At 43.7% G+C, this 26390-nt stretch overlaps 1 protein-coding gene across 1 annotated transcript in view; it reads right to left on the bottom strand.

Moving 5' to 3' along the window:
• Window positions 1-1588: 1588 nt before the first annotated feature.
• PPFIBP2 (PPFIA binding protein 2) overlaps window positions 1589-26390 on the bottom strand; it is a 126992-nt gene continuing 102190 nt past the window's right edge. The window contains exons 18-28 of the mRNA XM_056852133.1: window positions 26069-26207; window positions 18810-18938; window positions 16475-16625; window positions 14547-14658; window positions 13793-13881; window positions 12043-12165; window positions 9953-10078; window positions 7842-8030; window positions 6237-6416; window positions 2825-2890; window positions 1589-1806 (exon numbers count right to left, since the gene is read on the bottom strand). Of these exons, the coding sequence (XP_056708111.1) occupies window positions 1735-1806; window positions 2825-2890; window positions 6237-6416; window positions 7842-8030; window positions 9953-10078; window positions 12043-12165; window positions 13793-13881; window positions 14547-14658; window positions 16475-16625; window positions 18810-18938; window positions 26069-26207 (1376 nt within the window). The 3' untranslated portion in view covers window positions 1589-1734. The remainder of the gene's footprint in view (window positions 1807-2824; window positions 2891-6236; window positions 6417-7841; window positions 8031-9952; window positions 10079-12042; window positions 12166-13792; window positions 13882-14546; window positions 14659-16474; window positions 16626-18809; window positions 18939-26068; window positions 26208-26390) is intronic.

Below are 26390 nucleotides of genomic sequence, written 5' to 3'. Positions count from 1 at the left end.
GTGGTTGTGTCACCCCAGTAGGGAGAGGGTGGAAGAGGCAAAGGCGGCTTCTGGTCGGTACCCCTCTCTCTTCTGACCCTGTCTGGTTGCTTGTACAGCAACTCTGTGGTGTGCTTCTTTCCAGCTCAAGTCCAGAACTATGGGAGGAGAAAAAAGGGAGAGCGTTTAGGTGTGTAATCTTTGGCTGGAGGGCGGGGGTGTCCAGGTCATAGCTACTGCAAGCCCCCAGCACAGAGCTTAGCATAAAAATACACACGTAGCACCTCTCCCCCAGTAATTCTACATGCAGCCACTGTGAGAGACTCGCATCGTCCAGTCCTTCACTTTTGCCCATAAAAAGGTTACTGAGATCAACCGCTTATTAGCTAATCATACATTTAACAAACTGACAGGATATTTAACTTTAAACACTTGTTGGAATACTCTTTAACTACCCAATATTGGAACACGTCAGGAGATAAATATACATGGTATTCGAGCTACATTTTTTTCCCCATGCAAACCTTAGCTGTCATGACCTATTCAGATTTAAAATATTCACATTAATGGAGAAGCACAATTCCTCGTAGCTGCTTTGAGGGCTAACCATTGGCAGTTGGGCTCTGCTAGGTCATTTGGCTTTCTAGCCAGACAGCAACATCCTCACAAGACTCCGTCTCACACAGGATGCCTGTGGTAAAACGTCACAATGCATGCTTGCGGCTCTCCAGAAAAATGACATATAGCAAAATTTGACATGCTTTTAAAGTTCGCATGCTAGATCCAGAATGGCATTACATTATAAATGTGCTAGAAGGGTCTGAAGAAGCTGCTAGTCTTCCTCCAGTACAAGTGTCCAACAATCCATTTGGCAGCCTGGCTTTTGCTGTTCTGACAGTTGGACTGAATTTGGCACAGGAACACCAGAGTGGCGTTTTTATTAAAATAATAGAGGATGTTTGGAATGTCTTTTAGAGCAGAATCTTTCTGCTGTAGGAAACCTGAGTTCACTTGTAAAATGAAACTAAAACATGATGCTGGTGTCCCGTTATCACTTCATTATAAAGGAATTGCAAATGTGATTCTAAAGGGTGGCCTCAGGTATATATGGTTTAATGGGTGCCCTTTCTCTTGAACAAGGCTGGAACACTTAAAAGTCCATATGGAAAGTATATCTTGTAGCTCACCTAGTCATCAAGACTGCCTCTGCATCTAACTGTCTTTCATAGATAGAGGCTTTCTTTTTGCAGACACACAGTGCAGGCTGGAAATTACTACTTCTGTTGGGAGTTTCTGGTTACTAATTGCAGCTTTACCACTACTGGTAAATAACTAATCCTAGGAAGATATCTGCTTTTATACCATGAGCCTTACGGCATAGGGAAAAAAATAACTCATGAAGAAATTGTGCCTTAGAAAAGTAATGTTTGTATGATTGCCAAGTCTTCAGAAGTACAAAATATAGAAAATGAATCACTGACCACTAAAATGGCTTACTATGATTTATATATATACACACACATACCCTAATTTCCCCACCATTTCTAGAAAGTGTTGCATAGATTTTTTTGAAAGCAGGTGTTAAAGTATCTAGACTCTGGAGGGTTTGTTTTAATCCTTACTTGGTACATGAGAACAAGCATTTAAATGCTTTAAGTTTCAGTGGCAGATTCTTAAATATAGCACCCAGCCTGTACCAGCCATTTCTCTAAAAATCAGTCAAGGTATTAGAGTGGTGTTGGTCACATGGAATCTTCATCTCCACTCGTCAAAAGTTGATGTTAAAAATCTATCATCGTTCAGCATCTGATCTTGGCTTAACATAGTCTGGAAGCAAAAATATACATAAAAATTAAGCTACACTAGGCTCAGTGGTGTAGACAATAAAATCTACTATAAAAATATACAGGCCCATAAATTATGAACAGCCCATGTCAAATACACTTTCATAGATAATTATTTACCAAGGTAACTAGAAACAGTAGCAACAGTTTGTAAACATATTTGTGTTAAAACAAAATTTAATCTAAAAAGTGTTAACTTCTCTCCTCTATACACTAAGGGGAGGGGCTGTAGCTCAGTGGTAGAGCATCTGCTTGGCATGCAAAAGGTCCCAGGTTCAATCCCTGGCATGTCCAGTTAAAGGGACTAGGCAAGTAGGTGATATGAAAGACCTTTCTCTGCCTAAAACCCTGGAGAGTCGCTGCTGGTCTAAGTAAATACTGACTATGATGGACCAAGGGTCTGATTCAGTATAAGGCAGCTTCATGTATTCAAATTTTTGACTTTAAAACATGATGTGAGATTAGGTTTAACTGGACAAACTGTACAGCTGGCAGGGAGGTGGAAGCATAGCTGGCCCTCAGGCCTCCCTGCCTCACCTCTTTTCCATTGTTCAGTCATCATCTAAATGGCATTGCACGAGGTATAGTGACCGGCCACTTTATCCAATTCTAGGAGAGCACAACAACTAGTGACCTTGGAGAGCCAGTTCAGTAGGATCAGATGCATGCTGCAGGGTGGGGTGGGGCCCTACTGTGCAGCTGCATGCAGGATAATTTACTTCCCTTAGTTGGACCGATTGCATTTGAGCATTTTAGTGATGTATGTGAACAGTGACTTGAAAATTTGCTTAAGGGCAAGACTTACATCACCATAAGTCAGCTGCGAACACCACCACCAAGACCATGAAGATCGACTCATTGCTTCAAGCAAGTCTGTATTTATTTATTTTGCCTATTTAGAAGAGTTTATTAAAAAATCTAAAATAGTAGTTCCTTTGAATATACATAATCTAAGATTACTTACAACACAGCCTAATTTGTTTTAAAGAAATACTACATACCGTGAGGTTGTTTATTCCTTGAGAAAGTTCCCCTATTTGCATTACTGTCCCTTCAGAATGTTCCATCTGTAAAATCATTCAGCAACCAGATGAAATCAAGATCGCTACAACATTATTCAGTTACTGCATGCATGTATGAGAGATGCTTCTGTGTTTAGCAAAATGAAGTTCAATTATATTGGGTTGGATCCTAAGTAGTATTCCAGAAGCAGAAGGGTGTTTCTGCCATTTTTGCTGACCCCTCTCCCCACCCCCAATTCCACTGCAGCCCCCTTACATGGCATCTCATGGTTGCCAAGGGCAGTCTGAAGCACCAAGAGGCATATTTCGGGGACTATAGCAAGCAGAAAGCAGCAGAGAAGATCCATTTAATGAGTGAAGTTTTGCTTGTCCTTTGGATCCAACCCAATGCTGTTTTGAGTACTGGAAATGTTACACTATTTGCTCATTAAACAAATGATGTATAAACTCTGTATGTTCTTAAAGAGATCAGTACCCCATTTTCCAGCAGTCAAAAGCATTTCATTATGCACACATGCAAGTTCACATTATCAAGCATGCTGCATTAATAGTTAAACATGCTTTAAACCTGAGGGAATGTTACCAGCAATAGCTTCAGCGTTTCACTATAATTCCTAAAACATATCCCATGTAATCTGGAACCTGATTGTTTAGAAAATTTTTGTGTGCACTTGCTTTCAAAACCAGGCTGATTCTTCCCCACTCTCTCTTGCAAATTGAAGTTTTCAGAAACTCCAGCAAATCTGCAGTGGGCTCTGTGATTTTTCATCCTCTTACACAACCTGTCGGACTTGCTGTTAATCTGGGGTTGGCAGTGGGCTATTCAGACGATCACCAGCAACAAATTCAAGTTGACCTGAATGAAAAAGGAACCACCTAGGCACCCAAACATGTAGATCAGCCTTTCCTTCCATTTCACCAACTTCATATTTAAAGTTTAAAACAGTAGCAATATACGGTTGTGTCTTCGACTCGTAACTCCATTTGTTCAAAGCTATAAAGTCCCCAACAAGGGCTTGCTTATTTACTTCAGAGGATAGAAAGTTATGTGCAAAGCTCTTTCTTCCAATGCAAGAAAGTTCCCAGTGCCTATAAGGAACCATTGCTAACAAAAGTTAGCACTTTAGAGACCAACAAGAGTTTCAGGGTATAAGCTTTCCAGAGTCAAAGCTTCCTGTATCATAGTGTAGAAATGTAGATGAGCCCTTTTACCCTAGTCAAAAGATGGGGTGTGTGTTGTGAAGAATGTTTGTAAAGGGTACAAAGGTACAATGTATATTGTAATCTGCTTGATTAGAGCAGAGGGGAAATGCTTGGGGGCAGAAAATTAGTATCTGTAGGGAGATAAGAATCCTAGGTCCCTATTCAGCCCGGGTTGGGCTCCATTGTTCTGAACTTGTGAATTAACTCAGCAATCTCACGTTATAATTTCCCTTTGAAATTTCTTTGTTTGAGGACTGCCAAGTTTACCTGAGGCTGATTGTTTTATATAGCTGTTATTCAGGGTTAAGTACCCTTGTCAAGCAAATACTAAATAATGTTCAGTCAAGTTAAGAGGTCAGCTTGCTTTAAGCTAAACAAATAGATTCACCTTATTGCATGAGATGCCATTTGGTGTTCAGCAGTTCAAGCAAGTCTTGATTCCAAAGTAGCTTGAATGGAGCTCAGCCAGAGGAATGGGCCTTTCCTGTCACCTCCTCCTGCTGCAGCCAGTGACACCCCCTGCAGTGCTTCTCTTAGGGGTTGGGTGACCTCCAGGAACAGCACTGGCTGCTTTGCAGTAGGAGGAAAGAATCAGCAAAAAATTGCCACACCCCCTTGCTAGCAGAAGGGCACATCTGCCAGCAGAAAAGAAGGTTTAGTCCAAAACCATGTTTTCTTCTTCCAAAGTATATTGATACTACAATAGTTTTCTTTACCAGGACATTCATGGGCATGTTCCAAGAAGGAAATAGCATGGTTAGTGGAGAACTACTTCCCCACAGGTGGGAGCAGTTTTGAATCCCCCCACCATGGTTTTCCACTCAATCAGCTGAACAGGCTGGTTTGACTGGGTACCTTACCACTGTTGTGTTTTTAACATGATTGTCAGCTTCCTAAAATCATCTGATCAGGATTCTGCTTCCAAAAGCAATCTAGACCCTTACTTTGATCCGGAAGGTCTCTTACTGTTCTTAAACTCATCTTAAAGGGGACAGTGGCTTGCCTTACAATGAAACAGGATCAAAGCCAAAGATGGGCGAGGTGGGGCAGGATAGTATGGGCATTGATTTAATTATAAGCTGTTGCAGAAGCTTCTGCTGACAAGGAGGATAAATGCACCACTTTCAAAACCCATTTGGGATGTGCACCTATCTCCCTTGCTCATTTTATGGATGCCTTAGTATTGCCGTCTAAATGCAGAATGATCAATCTAATACTAGAAAACAGGATATGCAATAACTTGCATTTGGATGAAGGAAAATGAAATGTGTTAGATGCAAGGAATCATGCATATGAAAGGCATTAAACCCCCAGTTTTCTAATCTGGTTTCTGATTTGGAAACCAGAATCAACAGAAGTTGCGTCAGACTCAAATACCTTGCAAAAAGCTTGTCAGTTCCAGCTGCTCCATTTTTCAGGTTTAAAAAAAATACTTTACACACGCTTCTCTGTGCAGTATCATCCAGCAGAAGGCATTTTACAGAACCTCTTCAAGCTGTGTAATGTTTTTAAGTATAAATAATTCTATTACAAAAAAGACAGCAGTCACTGTATAAGAACGTGGGACTTCCCTTCCCAAGAACTAGTTTTATTGTTCCAGTGGTAAGGTTGGTTTTGTTCATGTTTAGATATATGTTTGGACATAGCTCCTTTCATAACGTGTCATGTACATTCAGCTTGGTGCAAAAGGCTACACACTTTGAAACAGCATGTCTTATTAAAAATACAATCCAGGCGTTTTATTTTTCAGAATAAAATATTAGACACATCTTTACAACCCCTTGCAGTAAAACTACATATAAAAAAGTGAAAAATATCTTTGGGCCATACCTACGGAATATAAAAAATAATGGCCCAGATCCAAAGAATCTTAGCCATGGCAGCAGCGCAGAAGAAGTACCTATGATAAGTCAAGTCTTTCAACTGCTTTTATATCGGTCATGAACTTAGTGTAAAGTTTTTGTATTCCTGAAAAAGGGCTTGAGAAGATGAGTAGGGTGATACATAGCTGGAAACAGGGAAAAAAACAAACACCCCTCAGATGACATTCCAAGATCCTTCAAGCCTCAGCCCAATACATTAAATCCATGCAAATGCATTAGATTGGATTGTAACAGAAGATTATTGGGAAAGCTTGGGAATGCATGAAGATGATGAGAGGAGAATGACATCAATTCCCTGAGCGCACCTGATCCAGTTTATCTAATTCTTTGTCAGGGAGCACATTATGTACTTTGTATGCACCATAGCTCTTCTGAGTTCCATTGGTTGTATTTAGATTTGCATCCATAGGACAAATGTAATCTGTAGATTCGTCAAATTTCTTTTTTCTTAAGTTTCCAAAATGTGAAAATCCAAGTTTCTTTGGCTAAGTAGAGGGAGGAAAAAAGTTGTAAGCTTGGTCAGAAATGCATGTAATGTACGCAGGGAATTACAAAACTAGGCCACACTGTAAAGTAGTAAAATTAAAATGATCGAAAAGGCTAACCCTAGTCCTGTAAAATTAGGTGATTTAGGGCCAAACAAGACACTGCAGCCATTTAAAAGCCAAAAATGGATTATTTAAAAATGCCACAAGGGCCTGATTCTGATAGAGCCAGAAACACAGTGGGAAAAGAATAAGATAAACAGATATCGGGACAAGAGCAATTTACAGTGCAATCCTCCACAAAGTTACTCCAGCCAAAATTGAAATCAATGTGTGGTATCCTACCTGAAGGTTCCTGCAGTCCAAGGAATCTTTCTCCAATTCTAAAGTGGCTCCGCTTAACTTGGAGGAAGAGTCTGAACTCTCCCTAGTGTTGCATTCAACATTTCTTTACACACATACACACACACACCGACCACAATTTTTAAAGATTGGAATTCTGTGTAAGTAAGGTGCTGCTTTTCAGAAAGAAGCCTCAATGTATTTGCATAAACCCAACAATCCTGTAACACACACTGTGAACTATATTTTAATGTTGCAATTTACACAATTCTGTCTCAAGGCACTTGCCTGCATTATAACCTTACATTTATTTAAGAACCATTCCCTTTTTTTCTAGCGACATAAAGAATTCTTAGCACCCTCACCAAACGACACCTTCATCATTATTTTTTTTGGGATGGGGTGGGGTGGTGGCAGCTAAATGTGATAAAACACAGCTAAAGTGATAAAACAGATTTAGGGTTGAATCCAGACTAAGTTTTCTGCTAACTTTTGTCAGCAGAACATTCCTGCCTCTCCCCTTCCTACTGCACCCACAGACCTCTCAGAAATGATGCTTCTGGGGGACAGGGGAGCCTGAGGAATGGCCTGAGAGGCAAATCAGGAGTCTGCTACAGGAAGAGGGAACTAGCAAATATGACACCTCCCCCTCCGTTAGTGGAAACTTTAATCTGGATCCAACCCATAAGCTTTTCGTGTAAAAAAGGTAAAGGTCCCCTGTGCAAGCACCGGGTCGTTCCTGACCCATGGGGTGATGTCACATCCCGACGTTTACTTGGCAGACTGTGTTTACGGGGTGGTTTGCCAGTGCCTTCCCCAGTCATCTTCCCTTTACCCCCAGCAAGCTGGGTACTCATTTTACCGACCTTGGAAGGATATAAGGCTGAGTCAACCTTGAGACGGCTTCCTGAAACCAACTTCCGTTGGGATTGAAGCTTTTCATGTACACATGTCCAAATATACCATGGGTACATTTTTTTTTACAAGAAGAAAAACCAGCTCCTTGTAAGACTGGTCATTTAAACCACAGGCCAAGAAACCAACAGCCTTTCTGAACTATTCCAGAATTGCCACAATGCTTACCCGAACTTTAGCAGTGGTAGTCAGAGGAGTGTAAGCAGTAGATTCCATTATTTCCTGTTTCTCTTGCTGTGCCTCTGGTCCAATTAGCACGTTGAAGTTAGTGGTTAAATGGCGTCTTAGCAGCGTCTTTTGAGGAGGAATGTTGAGAAGCATTGCTAGAGTGTCACCGTTGAAACGAGGTTCAAGGATCTGGAGGGGAAACACAGCCAGATGCACGGTGCTTTATACACGGTACATGGTCGTTAAGTAATTAAGCATGCAAGAGGCAGTATCAAGTTACTTGTGGGTTTTAATATTTCTCCACAGCACTTCACATTATTGCAGACAGGAAATTGACTCCTCCTCACAAGTTATAGCCATTATAATAATTTCCAGCACTCAGATCTATTAGCAAAAAAACCTGATCTGCAATTTTCAGTAGGAATTCTAGGGACTAATGTGTTTTCTGTGGTTGTGGATACAATTAAGCCTGCATAAGAACATAAGAAAAGCTCTGCTGGATCAGACCAAGGCCCATCAAGTCCAGCAGTCTGTTCACCAGGTGCCTCTAGGAAGCCCACAAACAAGACGACTGCAGCAGCACCATCCTGCCTGTGTTCCACAGCACCTAATATGTTTGGAATGCTCCTCTGACCATGGAGAGATCATGATGAGTATCCATTTTAACTAGTATCCATGAATACCCCTTTCCTCCATGAACACATATGTGTGTGTGTAAAGTGCCATCAAGTTGCAGCCAACTCATGGTGGCTCCTTGTCAGATTTTCAAGGCAAGATACTAACAGAGATGGTTTGCCATTGCTTTCCTCTGCACAGCAACCCTAGTACTCCTTGGTGGTCTCTCACCTTGCTTAGCTTCTGAGATCTGATGAGATTGGGCAAGCCTGGGCCATCTAGGTCAGGGCAAAACCTGCATAATAACCATTATAATTCCATAGCATATTAATATTTATATAGCACCACCATTGTTCATGGTCCGCTTGGAGGAAAAAAAAGAAACCAAGGGAAAAAAGGTTCCTGCCACTGAATTTTGATGGTGCAGAAATCAATAAGAGAGGGAAGAATAACTAAGGGATACATGTGAATGGATGCACCTATATGTACCCCATCTTCATTAAAAGTGGAGAGGGGCTCTGGCTCAGTGGTTAGAGTGTGTTCTTTGCCTGTAGATTATTTTATGTGGTGTTTTACCAATGTACAGGAGTACACATAAGTAATACACTGTAGAATAAACACCTCAATGTTATACAAGTAATCACACCAGGATTCAATTTTTGCAGTATTTTATCAATGCATCAGTGATACAGAAGAATGGAAGAGACAAATGAACAAAGGAAGTGAAAGATACTGAAAAGAGTATGCACTCAGAGCTCTATAAAATAATTTTTTAAAAAAACAAGGTAGAATTTTGAATGCATTTTACTTTGGAAACAAGAACAGATAATTTGGGACAAATCTCGATGACCATCAGTTCAGAAGTGTCTCTGGGATGTACATGTCAACAGACTATTTGGCCATCAGCCTTGGTTGTGCACTTTGACTAAGAGCCATCTCTTAGAAATTAATTTGGCAAAGAATACTTTCTGCTTATTTAACAAAGAGAAAGCTAAGAATCGAAAAATATTCTTTATATGAACGCATGTCAAAAAGATCCTTCCTTTAGTAAATTGTTAACAATTGTTCATCTTCAATCTAAGCAATCTGACATTTGCAATTTTGGAAAGGATATGCTAGGTCGAAATAAATTTGTTCTCTGTGGCAATTTCCTGGTATTGCATGCATTCACTGAGTATCTGTTGATGCTTTATCAATAACTGATCTGAAAGTAATTTCCGCTCTCTAATTACAGTTTCACAAACCCCTATCTTAAAATGCCAAAGACTTTAGACATGGCTGTTTATAAAATTTAATTTATACATGGTCAAATTTATTTTTCATAAGAGAGTTGAAAGCTGATGAATGAACACACTTCTTATCATAAGAGATACATTTCCCTTTTCTTCAGTTCATAGAAGTGTAGTGTGGAGTTCTGTAATATGCTTTGGAAGACATATTTGAATTTTTATATTTATATCAAAGAAAGAAGCAAAATCCAAGATCTGTTTTCTTACAATGAGGCCACCATGAACTCCACTTCCTCGAAGGTTGGGTGCGTATTCTGCCAGATCTACAGATCTAAGCCACTCCATCACTCTGTGATTGGACCACTGAACAACTTCAGATGGTGAAATGTTATTCTGTTATGGAAAAGATACATAAAAATAAACATATACAAGTGACATGAATTTAAGAGCAGTAGCAAGAAGACATATAGAAATAGACACTGAGCTAGACAGGCTTCAATATCTAAGTAAATCAATCATTTACAAAAACATGAGAGGTATTTTTCTGCTCAAATCACCTCTTGCACTTCAACACAAGTCCACATCCGGCTTACTACAAAAGAGAACCTGCTCCTCTGAACAACACAAAACGTGTGACCAGTGGTGCCTTAAAGACTTCCAGCACAACCTTTCGTTAGTCTCAGGGGGTTACCACACTTTGTATTCCTAGCGATGTATTAAGAGTTTGAAAATGTTATAAAAAATACTGTTCGCACTTTCTATGTATTCCCACCGATGTATTAAGAGTTTGAAAACATTATAAAAAAATACTGTTCGCACTTTGTTTGGCCCCTTTAGCTGTGAAGACGTCTTCCAACCAATGTATTAAGAGTTTGAAAAAGTTATAAAAAATACTGTTTGCACTTTGTTTGGCCCCTTTAGCTGTGAAGATGTCTTCCAACCATTTATTAGCCGTGGTATCCAAAAACCTTTTTTTATATATATATATATATATATATATATATATATATATATAAGATTTTATTTGTATAAGTGAAAGGGTACAGGAAAAAAGGGGAGGGATAAATCGTTGTAAATATAAAAACAATACAGTGTTATGAAATAAGCTCAATTGTATATTAAAAGACATTATCTATACAGCAATAAAAATAAAATTAAAAAGAAAAAATTTAATACAAAGTGTCATTCAGTCAGTTATTCTGCTTATGTTGATGTTCTATTTTGTAAAAGTCTAAAATTTACTCAGCAATTGTTTGATGCTAATTAAATAATACATAACCAACCTATTGCATTCAATTAACTAGAGTTCATATAAGTATAGAATGACTTCCACTTAACGGCAAATTGCTCTGTAGATTCACTAGACTTTAGATTTAACTCGAAAGTCATCTTAGCCATACTGGCGTATTCCAGTAGCTTTTCTTTCCAGTCTTCTATTTCAGGTATGTAAGTTTGTTTCCAGGTTCTAGAAAGAACCGTCCTGGCTGCACCCTTTTAAAGCGATGTTTTTTATAACATTTTCAAACTCTTAATACATTGCTGGGAATACAAAGTGCGGTAACCCACAAAGTTCCTCAGATGCATAAAGTGCCATTAGGCAGAAGTATTGCTGCAGACAATGGAGAAGTGGGGAAAAGCTATTTTAAAACAATGTCCAATCAAAAGAATAATCAGTAAATTCAGGGTGTCTGAGGACCAGTCTGAACTAGCTATCCCAACCCATCAATTAACAGTGGGGAGTGGGGGTCCTCATCATAGGGTTGCCAACCTCCAGGTGGGGCCTGGGGATCTCCTAGTATTACAACTGATCTTCAGACAACAGAGATCTGGTCCCCTAGTAAACATGGTAGCTTTGGCAGGTGGACTCTATTGTATTATACCTGTTGAGCTCCCTCCCTTCCCCAAACTCCACCCCAAACTCTAACCCAGAGTTGTCAACCCTACTAATCTACCATGCATGGATTTGATTATTGGACTCTTTTGGTAACACCTCTGCATTTCTGAGTATAAATACTTTTGCCTAACAGATGAAGATTATGCTTGAATACTATTGGTCTTTATGGTGCCACTGGACTCCTGTTTTTCCCCCCGATTCTAGAGACTGGAATTATACTCCACATAGGTAGATCATCTAGCAGGGCAGGGGTCCAGTCTGCTGGTAGATCTATTCTATCTGCAAGGACTGTTTATTATTGATTTCTCAAGCTGCCCCCTGTGCACATCGGTCTGCACATGAGCAAAGAGAAGAAGAGGGGTGAAGAAGGCACAGGACATTGCTTTCTGTCATGGGATATAAGGAGGCACTGCTTCTAGGAAGTTAATGGTCACAGAATGAATGGATGGTTTGTTTTTTTCACCTCATCTGCTGGCCTCCTCCGTAGACAGTGAGGGTTAAAACTATTCACATGCAACACATGAATGGCACACTTTATACTGAGATGATGCAGCTGGCTGGTGACCTTGAGGAATAGGAGGTCATTCTGCAAAATAAACCAAGAAACTGATTGGCAGCATATATTGTCAGATAAAGTCTACTTCGCAACTCATAAGAGGAGGCTGGAGCTTACGATTCAGGGGGAACAACCTACTGCGTATCTTTAAAAAAGCAAAAGGAAATCTGGAAAAAAACGCTTTCTTCCGTTGGAGGGACTAAATATAACAGAAAATATAATACCAAGATGGCCTTAAAGGGGATTGGAAAAATTCATGTAAGATAGCCAATCACCATTTTTGGCTGAATAGAACATCAAAACAGTGATGACTTTAACAAGGAGTGTCACCTGGGTTACCACACCCCCCCGCCAGTCCATTGTCTCTTACCATCTCCAACCAGAGCAGCTAATGCTCTCCCCACCAGGCATCTTTAAACACAGCATGGCAAGCTAAGCATGCCCAATTAGGCTTTTCAAATTCTTGTGATAGTTTGAGAAGCCGCATTGGGTATATGTATAGCTTGCAACCTAATGTCTAAGAAGAAGAGTTGGTTTTTATATGCCGATTTTCTTTACCTTTTAAGGCGAATCAAACCAGCTTACAATCACTTTCCCGCCCCACAACAGACACCCTGTGAGGTAGGTGTGGCTGAGAGAGCTGTGATTAGCCCAAGGTCACCCAGCTGACCTTATGGGTAGGAGTGGGGAAACCAACCCGGTTCTCCAGATTAGAGTTCACCACTCTTAACCACTACACCACACTGGCTCTCTAAACCACACTGGCTCTCCCTACGCCAGTGAGCAGAGAAGAAGCAGCAGCTGCTCTGGCCCCCAGACAGAGGTGAGGGCAGGGGTAGCAGCAGCAGCAATTGCCAGAACTTCCACAGTTGCTTCCAGTAAACTGGGTCACAACTTCCATCAGGATCTAAAAATATCTTCTCCACAACCACTGATTCTTCCATTTGCATCATTTTAGGGGTCAGTTCTCATGAGAAATTTCACCGAGTGGAGTCCATGGACCCATCCAGTGCATAGTAATACAGCCAGTCTGCAAGGAGCATACTCTTCCTCTGGACTTTTACTCCTGTTTAGGGCAACAGCGCAGTTGGAGCAGCTTTGCACACCAAAGAAATCAACCCTTGGGGGCTGTGGACAGGTCTTAGTGGAAAAGGAGTGGAATGGCTTTGCAACTGACCTGCAGGACATCATCCTATTTTTAAGGCGGAATGGTACAGAGGGTCTCATTAGCCTCTGTGCTTCCTACTACCACCCAGGCCAACAATGGCTGTTGCTGATCCTGACTTCTTGGCTTACATCTTTTCCCATTTCCTGTTCTCTTCAGTTGTCTGCACTATGAGACTACATGTCTCAAAATTTTATGAGCAGATGGCTTCTTTCCCTCTGGAGGCTCCCTGAGAAGGACAACAAACCCACACTTTTTTTTACAGAGCCACCAAAAGTACAGTTCCTTTTGCTATGTTTTATATTTGATTTTGGAAAGTTATAAAAGAACAAATTAGGAATGCAAATATAAAAAGACAAAGTGTACATAAAAACCAAATTATAAAGAAAAAAATTCCTGTGTCAAGATGGTTTATACACTTCACCCACTGTCAGTGTGAAAGAAAGCCTGGGAAAGTATGAAATTGTATCATCACAGGTCAAACCATCTTACCACCGTCAGATATTGCAGCATCCTGCCATCGACTCTGGATTCATGAAACTGGTCTTTGTACTGAGGTAGACCTATGTCATCAAGCCACCCTGCAAAATAAGCACCAATGATAAATAAAAATATAAAGATTTTTGCATTTTCTATACAAGCTAATGCCCTGACTTGGATGGGCCAGGCTAGCCTGATCTCGTCAGATCTCAGAAGCTAAGCAGGGTTAGTATTTGGATGGGAGACCACCAAGGAATACCAGGGTTGCTGTGCAGAGGAAGGCACTGGCAAACCACCTCTGTTGGTCTCTTGCCATGAAAACCCCAAAAGGAGTCGTCATAAGTCAGCTGCGACTTGACGGCACTTTACACACACACACACGATAATAAATGCCTTCTTTTACACAACTTTTGCCCTTTTGCCTCCTCACAAGCTTATTTATCCTCAGCCATTGTTTTCAGTGAAAGGCTTTTGCTGTTAGCGGTCATTTAAAGATGAAGCCAAGAAACCATTTCCGCTATGTTTCAGAGGTGCTACAAAATCCAAGCAATGCTACTGAACTTGCATCTACTCTAGGTCAGCAGCCTATCGGCAAACAGGGAAACCAAACTAACTTGGAATCACTGCTTCCTGATGCCCTCATTTCAGCAACTCCCTTCCTGGCTCAAACCCCTCCCCACCTAAAACGAAATAAGCTCCCACAAAATCTAAAGTGAGTAATGAAGACCCTCCAATCTGTGAGCTTCATTTAATTTTTAGCACTTACGTGTCACCCAAAGATGATCTAGCAGCGCAGATTTATCATCTTGTTTTGTGTTTATAGCTTTAACAGCCAAAACCAATTTCTTCCTGTGCAGAGGATGTTTTATGCCAAGCTCCTAGGAAAGGACAGTAAATGATCATGAAAAAGCAGATTGTACAAGCAGAGAACCCATATCTTTTAGAGATTAGTTTCCTCAAAGAAACTGTGTCATTTGAACTAGCTGCTGTATTTAGTACTGGGAGTTTCTGAAGATGGTGATGAAACTCTAAACCTCAGGGAAGCATAAAGCATATTTTCCATTTTAATTTTACTTTATTTATATCCCGCCTTTCACTCCAATGGAAACCCAAAGCAGCTTATATCATTCTAATTTGGAACACAGGTAGGATAATGCTGCTGTAGTTGTCTTGCTTGTGGGCTTCCTAGCGGCACCTGGTTGGCCACTGTGTGAACAGCCTGCTGGACTTGATGGACCTTGGTTTGATCCAGCATGGCCTTTCTTATGTTCCTCTCTTCCATTTTATCCTGTGAGGTAGGTTTGGCTGAGAGTGTGTGACTGGCCTAAGGTCACCCAGCAAGCTTCCATGGCACAAGTGGGGATTCGAACCTGGATTTCCCAGATCCTGACACTTTAACCACTATTCCATGCTGGCTCTCATAAGGTGAATTGCTAGAAGAACTGTGATCCAATAAGAGGAGTGTTAGCATCTGTCATATGTGTATCCCTGGACTGTAACTACTGACTACAAGCTCAGAAGTCTTCTGACACCGAAGTGTCAAAACATTTTGTAACCAGCCCAGGCATGGGATACACATCTTTGGAGATAGGCCACATTTGCTGGCTTTCCACCAATATTCAAACAATGGTCTCAACAAGCTCTCAAATCTAAACAGTCTTCCCCCCCCCCCCACATGAGTTAAGGGCAGGAGTCAGGTGTAGAAGTACTTACTATTAATTTTCTGAAGTGCCTAGTAACTGTACTCCAAGGCAGCTCACAAGGGGCAAAAACGTATATAAAATAACTAACATTTTTTAAAAAAAGGTCATGGTAACTTATGAAGAGGAGCCCCGTGGCGCAGAGTGTTAAGCTGCAGTACTGCAGTCAAAAGCTCTGCTCATGACCTGAGTTCGATCCCAACAGAAGTTGGTTTCAGGTAGCCAGCTCAAGGTTGACTCAGCCTTCCATCCTTCTGAGGTCGGTGAAATGAGTACCCAGCTTGCTGGGGGTAAAGGGAAGATGACTGGGGAAGGCACTGGCAAACCACCCCGCAAACAAAGTCTGCCTAGAAAACATCGGGATGTGACGTCACCCCATGGGTCAGGAATGACCCGGTGCTTGCACAGGGGACCTTTACCTTACCTTAACTTATGAAGAAGGGGCACGCACACACAATGATATACAACGTCCTCTCCCCAGTTCTCTTGCTACAACTGATAGTCTTTAACAGTTTCTCCGATGGCTATGAGAGAAACAGTCCTGCCTCCAAACGATGTTACCTAGCATCCAAGGCAAGGTAGCACCATTTGTTTTGCCCTGGGGTGGAGGAGATGGGAGGCTTTTCTTCCCCCAGGCAGATGAAGAGACCACAGTTTCTGGCTCTTCCCACTAGCAGTGAAAGATGCAGGCACTGGAGTGGGGGTGGGAAGGATGATACAAACTGCCTTTCCCCCAGTATTCTGATTTGATTTTTCTCTTTACGTGATTGCTCTTTGTTTCTGGAAATTCCTTCCCCTAGAGTCCTGCCAAAACTGCTGCCTAAGCAGGGAATGCATTCAGTTATCATCAAAGCAGGCATCTGGTGGCTAGTGATAAGCAAGGCGTTTATTTTGTATCTTTTTAAAAATACTGTACCTTACAATTGCTTTTTAAAAAACCGGACTGATTTGAATTACTGTGTAAATGGTAATACCTACATTCTCGGTCCCTTACCTTTTCCATATCCTGTGGTGTCGCTGTTAAAAGCGTATGGCCAGATGTTATCCATTGCCGTGCAAAAATGACATACTGACCGAGACCAAAGTCTTCGAGCCAGTTACAAACTCGTTCATTGCCCCATTGGGCAAAGGGAGCATTATGATCGCTAGGAAGCACAAAGAAGAGCATGAGATTTAAATCATATGGGCTGTTTAGCTTGGAAAGAAGGTGGTTAAGGGAAGACATGATATAGGTCTATAAAATTATGCATGGTATGGAGAGAGTAGACAGGGAGAAGCTTTTCTCCCTCTCTCATAATACTAGAACACAGGGTCATCTGCTGAAGATGGAGGGTGAGAGATTCAAAACAGACAGAAGGAAGTATTTTTTCACACAACATATAGTTAAACTGTGGAACTCCCTGCCCCAGTATGTGGTGATGGCTGCCAACTTGGAAGGCTTTAAGAGGGGAGTGGACATGTTCATGGAGTAGAGGGCTATCCACGGCTACTAGTACAAATGGATACTAGTCATGATGCATCCGTATTCTCTCCAGGATCAGAGGAGAATGCCTATTATATTAGGCGCTTTGGAACACAGGCAGGACAATGCTGCTGCAGTTGTCTTGTTTGGGGGCTTCCTAGAGACACCTGGTTGGCCACTGTGTGAACAGACTGCTGGACCTGATGGCCCTTGGTCTGATCCAGCATGGCCTTTCTTATGTTCTTATGTTATCATTAGATTCCATGGCACTTACCGCCAGACTCTCTTTTCACAATAACCCTGCAGTCATTGGGGGCTGGGGGAAAAGAAAGTCTGAGGCTTTCCAGGCCTCTGCGGTTGTCCTGGCATTATTGAGCCTGGTTATTGCAACGCAACTGCCAGGGCCCTCACACCTTCCCTGAGGGCCAACGAGCCTTGGGCATGAGATTGAGCTTGCAGCAGGGGTACCCTCCACCCACTGGTACAGCTCAGCCAATCTCGTTGTCACCTGTCAGGGCCCAGAGATACATTGGTTCCGTTGCCTCTTATCCACACAAGGCCTGAGGTATTTGCTTGCTCTGTATAAACTGCTTTAGTTTGTATGATATTATTAAATGTTAATATTTATCATTTATCATTTATATTTAGAAAACAGTTCTGGCCCCTCTCCAGGAAAACTGGCAGAGCCAGCTTGTAGAATAAAATATAATAGATATAATAGATAACACGTTAAAAGGTGTGAATTAAAATCCAAAAATTAAGAAACCCAGCCAGAGCATAACAGCAGAGACCATTAAACAACTTATAATAACCATTTTCAGATAAAAAGTGCTCGCTAAAATGGTATTAAAGGATCAACCCTTTAATTAAAAGCCTAGGTGAACAGAAACGTTTTGGCCTGGGGCCTGAAAAACAGCAACATAGGCACTAGGCGAGCGTCAAGGGCATTCCAGAAGCAAGACGCCACTACTGAGAAAGCCCAGTCTCTGGTTGCCACCCACCTCACATCTGAAGATGGGGGCTCAGAGAGCAGGAATTGTGAGGTTGATCTTAACTAGCAGGCTGAACAGTATGGGATAAGGCAGCCCCCAAGCCATTTAGAGCTTCAAAGGTAAGAACTAGCCTTTTGAATCATGCCTGGAAACAAATTGTCAGCCGGTGCTGACCTTTTAGCACCAAGGTGATACGATACCTGTATCCCACCTTGGATAATAGCCTGGCTACTGCATTTTGGACCATTTTCAAAGGCAGCCCCACATACAGTGCATTACAGCAATGTAACCTGGACGGAATCAGACCATGGGTCACTGTGGCTGGATCATTAATGAAGTGGAATATTAAAGATGGGGGAACAGAAAGGATAGCATGTGCGTCCTCAGTTCACCCAGAATATTGCCCGGGTCTCCCCTTCCCTCCCAATTTGGCATGGCCAAGAAACAGAACCCAAGGTGAGGAACAGTAGTTGGAGACAAGAGCTACACAAGCTCAGCTGTTGATGGTTTCCACTAAGTAAACAGACTGCTATCAGGGACACTGTGGGAAGAGGAGTCAAAACCTGCCCCTATCCTGGATGGTGCTGCCACCAAGCGACCCTACAACATATTGCCTTCATCTGACCGTGGGCTACTTGCTTTTACCAAATTAAAGGTGATTTCAAAGTTCTAAACCAACTCTTCTACCCCTCTCCCCCAACCCCAGCAATAAGATCTTTACCATTATTTTTCTAATGGAAGAAAGAAAAACTGTTTGTTAGGAAGCCTGTCTAGACAGTTGCAAACTAAGTAGTGAACTTCACTGGACACCAGTCAATTAACTATAACAAAATGCTCCATTCTGAAGTACTGAAGAGTAAGCAGCCTGCATTTACCTCTTCTGCCCCTTGGTTTCCTTTGATCGAGACAACCTAGGGCCAGCTGTTGCACGGAGGCCACCTCTCCGAAACTCAACCAAGCCCAGATCCTCTCCTGGAAAATTGCCAGACTGAGTCCTGCGTATTCTTTTGGAAGAGATTAAAAAACATTAAAAATAATCCTGCCAGACATTAAAATGCAAGCAATATCATTTCGAACGCAAGATCTCAACCTCCGTATGTATATTGTGAATGGATCCCATATCTCATGAGTGATTTTGCAAGAGAAATGTTTAATTTGAACTCTGCTAATGCTCAAAGGCTAGTCTAACATAGCTTCCCCAGCTGGACAAATGAAAACCAGTTTCTCCAGTTACCTTTCAGCCAGCCTGGCATGTTAATGGTGGGTTAGCTGACGGAACAAGAGTTTTCTCCTGTAGCATCAGAACCCATCAAGAGCTGGGTATGTTTAGCCTAAAGAGAAGACTGAGAGGGAATATGGTAACCATCTTCAAGTACTTGAAAGGCTGTCAGAGAGGATGGTGCCGAATTGTTTTCTGTTGCCCCAGGAGGTCAGACTAGAACCAACGGGTGGAAATTAAATCAAAACAGTTTCTGTCTTGACATTAGGAAGAATCTTCTAACAGACAGAGCAGTTCCTCAGTGGAACAGGCTTCCTCGGGAGGTGGTAAGCTCTCCTTCCTTGGAGGTTTTAAGGTTAGATGGCCATTTGTCAGCAATGCTGATTCTGTGACCTTAGGCAGATGATGAGAGGGAAGGCATCTTGGCCATCTTCTGGTCACTGGGTGTGTGTGTGTGTGGGGGGGAGGTAGTTGTGAATGTCCTGCATTGTGCAGGGGGTTGGACTAGATGACCCTGGTGGTCCCTTCGAACTCTATAATTTTAAGATTCTAAGAGACTAACCATTTTCCACAGGGTCTAACAGTATTTCAAAGGAGGAAATTTTGGTCGGGACCTGGTCAGGAATGAGAGGAATTCCAGCAGAGCACTTTCATTTGGGGAGGGTGGTAGTTATTTAATTTGGTTATCTTGCTGGTTCTTGTGATTTATGTCCCTCACAGTTAGATATGACTGTGCCAATTATGGTTATAAAGGTTTTGTGCTGAAACATGTTTGGTATTCTGTTGTATTGTGCTTCACCTTGAAGGAAAGATAAAAACAGTGTTGCACTTACCTGTAACTGCTGTTTGTTGAATGGTCTTCTGTGCAGGCACACATGGGACTGCGCAGGCACAGGCCAGCCACGGAGAAGATTAAAAAGCTTCTGGAAGAGTTAGCTCCCTAGGAGCGCTCCCCTCCCACCGTCCGTGACCAAGCCATAACGGCTTTTCCTGCCCATGGGTCCCATGACGGGGGGTGGGAAGCACTCTTCCCTCAGTTCTCCAGTCGCCGCCGCGGGGAGTACACTCTATTACGGTGACCACCCACAGCGGGGAGGGAGGGAGGGATGTGTGCCTGCACAGAAGACCATTCAACGAACAACAGTTACAGTTAAGTGCAAAACTATTTTTCGTTAACATGGCTTCTGTGCAGTCCCACACGGGAGAATAGCAAGCTCACTTACTGTGGAGGTGGGTGTGTGGTGCTCAACAAAATAACGTGTTCAACACTGCTTTTCCCACAGCTGCGTCAGCTCTTGAATCGACGTCCACGGCATAGTGCTGGATGAAGGTCATCGGCGTGGACCACGTCGCAGCTTTGCAGATCTCCACAATGTCACCCATTGAGCTGAAAGCCGCTGACGTTGCCTGGGCCCTAGTGGAGTGTGCATGCAGGTGAAGAGGGCAATCTACCCCTGCTGATTGGTATGCCAATCTGATGGCCGAAACAACCCAAACCGAGAGGGTCTGTGTGGATACCACCTTCCCTTTATTTGGGCCACTAAAACAAATAAATAAATTGTTATCTTGTCGAAACGATCTGGTTGCTTGTAAGTAAAAAAGTAGAGCTCTGTGTAAGTCTAGTGAATGGAGTTGTCTCTCAGCTGGAAAGGTAGGGTCGGGGAAAAACACTGGTAAGGTGATGTCTTGGGAAAGGTGGAACTTGGAAACCACCTTCGGGAGATAGGACAAACTAGGTCGTATTCGGAAAGAACTTAGTGAAAGGGGATCCGCTCTCAGGGCTCTGAGATCACTGACTCTCCTAGCGGATGTGACAGCCACCAGGAAAGCAGTTTTATAAGACACCAGTGAGAGATCCACTGAGGCCATCGGCTCGAAAGGTTTAGAAATAAGGTGGGAAAGGACTAAAGAGAGACTCCACTGATGGATTGGAGCCTGAATCGGAGGAAATACATTGTCCAGTCCTTTAAGAAACTTTTTACAAAGTTTAATGGAAAATAAAGTAGCACAATCTATACCATCGTGGAAAGCTGAAATAGCTGCTAGGTGACATTTTATCGAAGAGTTCGATAACCCATTGTCCTTTAGGGATAAAAGGTAGTCAAAAACAACAGGTAGTGTAGCCCTTTGTGGCTGTATTCCTATACCCATTGCCCAAGTGGAGAACCTTGTCCACTTGAGAGCATAGGCTCTTCTAGTGGAAGGTTTGTGGGAAGAAAGGAGGATGTGGGCTACTCATCTGACCAGAAGGTCACGCTGTGATCCTCCAGACTACAAGGTGGAGTGATGCGGGGTTGTGATGCAGCACTGATCCCTTTCTAGGAGGTACGGGGTGTCTGGAAGTTCCCTGACCGGTGCAATGACATGCCCCAGAGGGTGGCGAACCATGGTCTCTTTGGCCAAAAAGGTGTTATCAGGATCATGTCTGCCCCGTCCTGCAGCGCTTTCCCCACTACCCTGTGAATTAGGGGGATTGGAGGAAAAGCGTACAGCAACTTCCCTACCCAGGGGATTTGAAAAGCGTCCCCCAAGGAACTGGGCTCTGTCGCTGCTCTGGAGCAGAACAGTCCACATTTTACGTTTTCTGCTGAGGCAAAAAGGTCTATCTCCAGCCAGCCCCACTCTAGGAAAATGGGTTGAAAGAAAAAAAGAGGGATAGCCCACTCGTGATCCTCAGAGGTATATTGGAGCACCCTGCCACGTGGATGGCTGAGAGGGACACCTGATGCTCTATCGCCCGTTCCCAAATAAGGGTAGCCTCTTTGCAAAGAGCTAGGGAATTGGTTCCACCCTGTTTGTTTAGGTAGAATTTTGCAGTAGTGTTGTCCGTAGCGATGAGGACGACCTTGCCTGATAGGAACTCTGCAAAAGAAGAAGGCTGTATCTAATTGCCCTCATCTCTAGGATGTTAATGTGCAATGAAGATTCACGAGGAGCCCAATGGCCCTTTGCTGTCAGGGACTCCGTATGTGCTCCCCAACCCCCCAAAGAGGCGTCAGTAAAGAGTTGTACATCGTGTGTAATGACTCCAAAATTCACTCCCTTAAGTAACTTGTGCTCGTCACCCCACCATTCGAGGGATCTGACGATACATCTGGGGATAGACAGTTTTTTACTCTGGGGGTCAACATTCATTATGAAGGACCTTAAGAACCAGTTTTGGAGTAGTTGCATGTGGAGACTCGCAAAAGGAACCACTGCAGTGGCGGAGGCCATCAATCCCAGCAATTTCTGTATTGTTACAGCCCTTTGAAACCTTTGTAATGTGAAAAATCTAACCAGTTTCTGTATGGCCCTGATTCTGGGAAAAGGAAGGAAGGCGGCGTGAGGTTCCGCCCATAAAACAGCACCTATAAATTCTATAGACCTCGTAGGGACTAAACGTGACTTCTGGAAATTGATAATCAGGCCCAATTCCGAGAGGGTAGATGTAGTCATGGCTACTGACTGTGCCAATTCTTGTTGTGAGCTGGTCACTAGCAGCCAGTCATCGAGGTACGGAAAAATACAACATCCCTGCAAGGTCAGGTATTCTACCACCTCGGCCATAACCTTGGTGAACACACATGGTACTGAGGACAGCCCGAAAGGTAACACCCTGTATTCGTAAGCTACACCTGCACACCAAAAACGTAAGTACTTCCTGGAACTCTTATGAATGGTGATGTGGAAATAAGCATCTTTCAGGTCTAAGACGGCAAACCACAAGGAACCCAAAAGAAGGGGTAAAATCTCCGGTAAGGAGAGCATTCTAAATTTTCTAAACCGTATGAATTTGTTCAGGTCCTTCAGATCCAAAATGGGCCTTTTCCCTCCTCCCTTCCTGTTAATCAAGAAGTACCTGGAGTAGAACCCCGAGGAAACTCATTGGGCGGGACAGTCTGGATAGCCCCTTTCTGTATCAGAGAACAGACCTCCTCCAACAGTCCCTCTTGGACAGATATTGGGTTCAGAGGTAGGGTATAAGGAGTATACTCAGGAACAGAGAGGAATTCAATAAAATAACCATGTTGAACTATATTCAATACCCAGGAGTCGTGAGAAATCTGCAACCATTTACTGAAAAAATGACAGAGCCGATCTCCAAACATGGCATTATCACAATCTGCGGTTAGTCATGCAGAACCCTTTTTGTTAGATTGTTCCTGGGGAAAATAGTTCCCCTTCCTGCCCTTTCCCCTAGGGGTGTACCTCTTTCCCTGCTGGGGATTGGGTTGGTAGCATGGTTGAGAATGAGGGTGCTGATAACCCCAAGATTGAGACCTGTTAAACTTGCCCTGGTAATAGGACTGGGACTGCTTGTTGTATAGTCGGGGCTTGTAAGAGGGGCCTGATTGGTGGGTGACACCCAGGGACTTGGCCGTCGCTTTTTGTTTTCTGAGGTTGTGTAACACCTCGTCAGTCTGCTCGCAGAACAGTGCCTTAGCATCAAAAGGCATGTCCTCGATGTGCACCCTAACATCTGGTGCGAGAGAGGAAGCTCGCAGCCAGGAGTGGCGTCTTAGAGCTATGCTAGATGCAATAGCTCTACCCGAGCAGTCAGCCATATGTATAGAGGTAGCTATTTGGTTCTTGCCCAGCTTTTGGCCTTCCGATTGGATGGACTTAAGGAGCACCCTCTTATCCTCGGGTAACGAATCAAACACCTCTGCGACCCTGTCCCAAAGGAACGTTTGGTAGTGCCCCATAAGGGCACCATAGTTGGCTATGTGGATACCCAAAGAGGTGGAGGAGTACAGCTTACGCCCCAGGCCATCCAGTTTACGGCCCTCCTTATCTAGAGGAGAAGAGTGAGATCCAGATTTGTACTTGGCAGCCAGGACTTCAGTAATAATGGAATTAGGTGGTGGATGCTTATAGAGGAACTGACATTCCTCTTCGTTAATTTTATATAAATTCTCAACTTTTTTGATGGAGGCCACCACCGAAGCCGGCTTGTGCCAGTTTGCCATAGCCACCTCCTTGATACCTTGTACCATGGGTAACTTAGGGGGGCCCTTGTCAGGGCTAAAAAGCACCCCCATAATGGGGTCAGAAGGCCTGGGGTCCGACTGGATAGTCAGCAGACCCAAGGCCTTAGCCATACGGAGCAAAAGCTCTGAAAACATCCTCAAATCCTCCGTAGGGGATATTGGGGTGGGGTCCCCACCGTATCATCAGGGGAGGGAAGGGAAGTGTCCTCTGAATCCTGTTCGGAGCCCAAGTCGGCGTCGCCCTCGACCTCCTCCTCATCACGGACTTGCCTTGGCGCCGCCACTAGAAATCGAGCCTCGGCGTCGACGGCAGCTGTCGACGTTGACGGAATGGGATCTTCCCTTCCCAAGCTTGGCATGGAGCCTGTGTGTTGCTTTGCGTGCCGTCTGGGCTCGGCGCCGGCCGGAGCCGTTGGAATCCGCGCGCGCGCGCCCGTATAATAGTCAGCGTCGGTACAGCGACAATGATCGGTGTCGATATGATGTGAATAGTCGCCCTCCATATGGCGTTGAAACACGAAGTCGGCATGGCGCCAATGGTCCCCATAGGCGTACTGGTGACCTCCGTACGAGAACGGCAGATACCAGGGTGGCGGGCAAAAACCGTAAGGGCTCCAGTCCTGGAACTGAGGCCGATACTCCATACGGAGGGGTTCCCTCTCGGGTAGGTCTTCCGGGTCAGAAGTGAAGACTTCATCCACCTCTAAGACGTCTTCTTCCGAAGACGATAAATCAACCTCTACCCCCAAGGGTGAGGGGGTGAGAGGACGCCCTGTAGCAGGTGCTACCGCACTCTGCAGGCACTTGTGAGGGCTACGGCCTCGCTCACCAGGAGACCTAGACAGGGGAGACTTTGATCTATCCTGTGGTGACCTGGAGCCTCTTCTGGAGGGCGCCCTATGCCTTGGCGAATTAGCCGTCGACGCCGGTATCGGGGGCGGAGGTGAGTAAGAGGACGCTCGTCTCCGTGTCTGAGTCGACGCCGAGCCCGGAATCGACACTGCCACAGCTGAAGTCGATGCTGTCGGCGCCGAGGGTGCACAGCCCTCTCCTTTGGAGCCCGAGCGTTTCTTGGGGGAAGAAAGATGCTTCTTCTTCTCCTTATGCTTTTTAGCAGGCAGCTCCGACGACACTCTGGACAGAGATCCACCCGCCGTCCCCATATCGGGCCGAAAGGCCTTTTCGTACAAGGCCGCCTTAAGTTTTCTGGCGCAATCCTGGCAGCCCTTGTCTGTAAACAAGGAGCAGGGCCTACAGAAGGCTACAATGTGGCCCTCTCCCAAACAAAAAAAGCAATCATGATGCTCATCAGACGCTGCCATTTTCAAGAGCGACATTTTTTAAAGGGCGCCATATCCATAAAAATAGAAAAAAAACTCTTCCGAAAAAAGTCCTCCCAACGCGGTAAGAGGAAAGAAAATTGAATTGTAAAACGATTCACTTTACCTCAGGCGACCGCAAGGAAAACGTCGAAATCGCTGTTCTCTCCGCGGCGGCAGAATGAGAACTGGGGGAAGAGTGCTCCCCACCCCCCGTCATGTGACCCATGGGCGGGAAAAGCCGTTAAGGCTTGGTCACGGACGGGGGGAGGGGAGCGCTCCTAGGGAGCTAACTCTTCCAGAAGCTTTCTAATCTTCTCCGTGGCTGGCCTGCGCAGTCCCATGTGCGACTGCACAGAAGCCATGTTAACGAACTTACAGTACAATCCTGAACAGAATTACATCCTTTTAAATCAACTGAAAATCAATGGGCTTAGAAGGGTGAAACTTTGCTTATGATGGCACTCTTAGACAGAACTCTGATTCAAATCCCCCATCCCTGACAGCAGCTACTTTTAAAGAAAATAAAAGATGTCTGGTCAAGAATCTCCAGTGTGCTGTCTAGTTGCCCTCTTAGAAATGTTGCTTATTTGAAGACCGAAAGAAAACATACAGACACTTACTTTCCCCATATTTTCTTTATCCCTTTTGGGCTTTTTTTGTTTTCTGGAGATAGTGGAGACTGTGCGCCTGACTCTGTTCCAGATGACAAGGGCGAAAGATCATCTGAAGCCAATGTACCATCCATATTCTCAGAATCTCCTGTGATTTAAAAATGTGATTGAGATTATGTATGAAAAGTACCAAACCCATGCAAAAGGCGCCACTTTGCAGAAAGTAAAGCTCTGATACAGCCTAAAGCAGCAGTTCCCAAACTTTCTGAGTCATAGAGCACTTTTCAGAAGAGAAATTCGTCACATTCACCTAGCACCTATATAGCAAACC

This window comes from Euleptes europaea, chromosome 6 (assembly GCF_029931775.1).
Source record: "Euleptes europaea isolate rEulEur1 chromosome 6, rEulEur1.hap1, whole genome shotgun sequence".
NCBI classification, from domain to species: Eukaryota; Metazoa; Chordata; class Lepidosauria; order Squamata; family Sphaerodactylidae; genus Euleptes; species Euleptes europaea.
The sequence above is the reverse complement of the archived record's forward strand: the minus strand, read 5'-3'. Positions and strand labels throughout refer to the sequence as shown.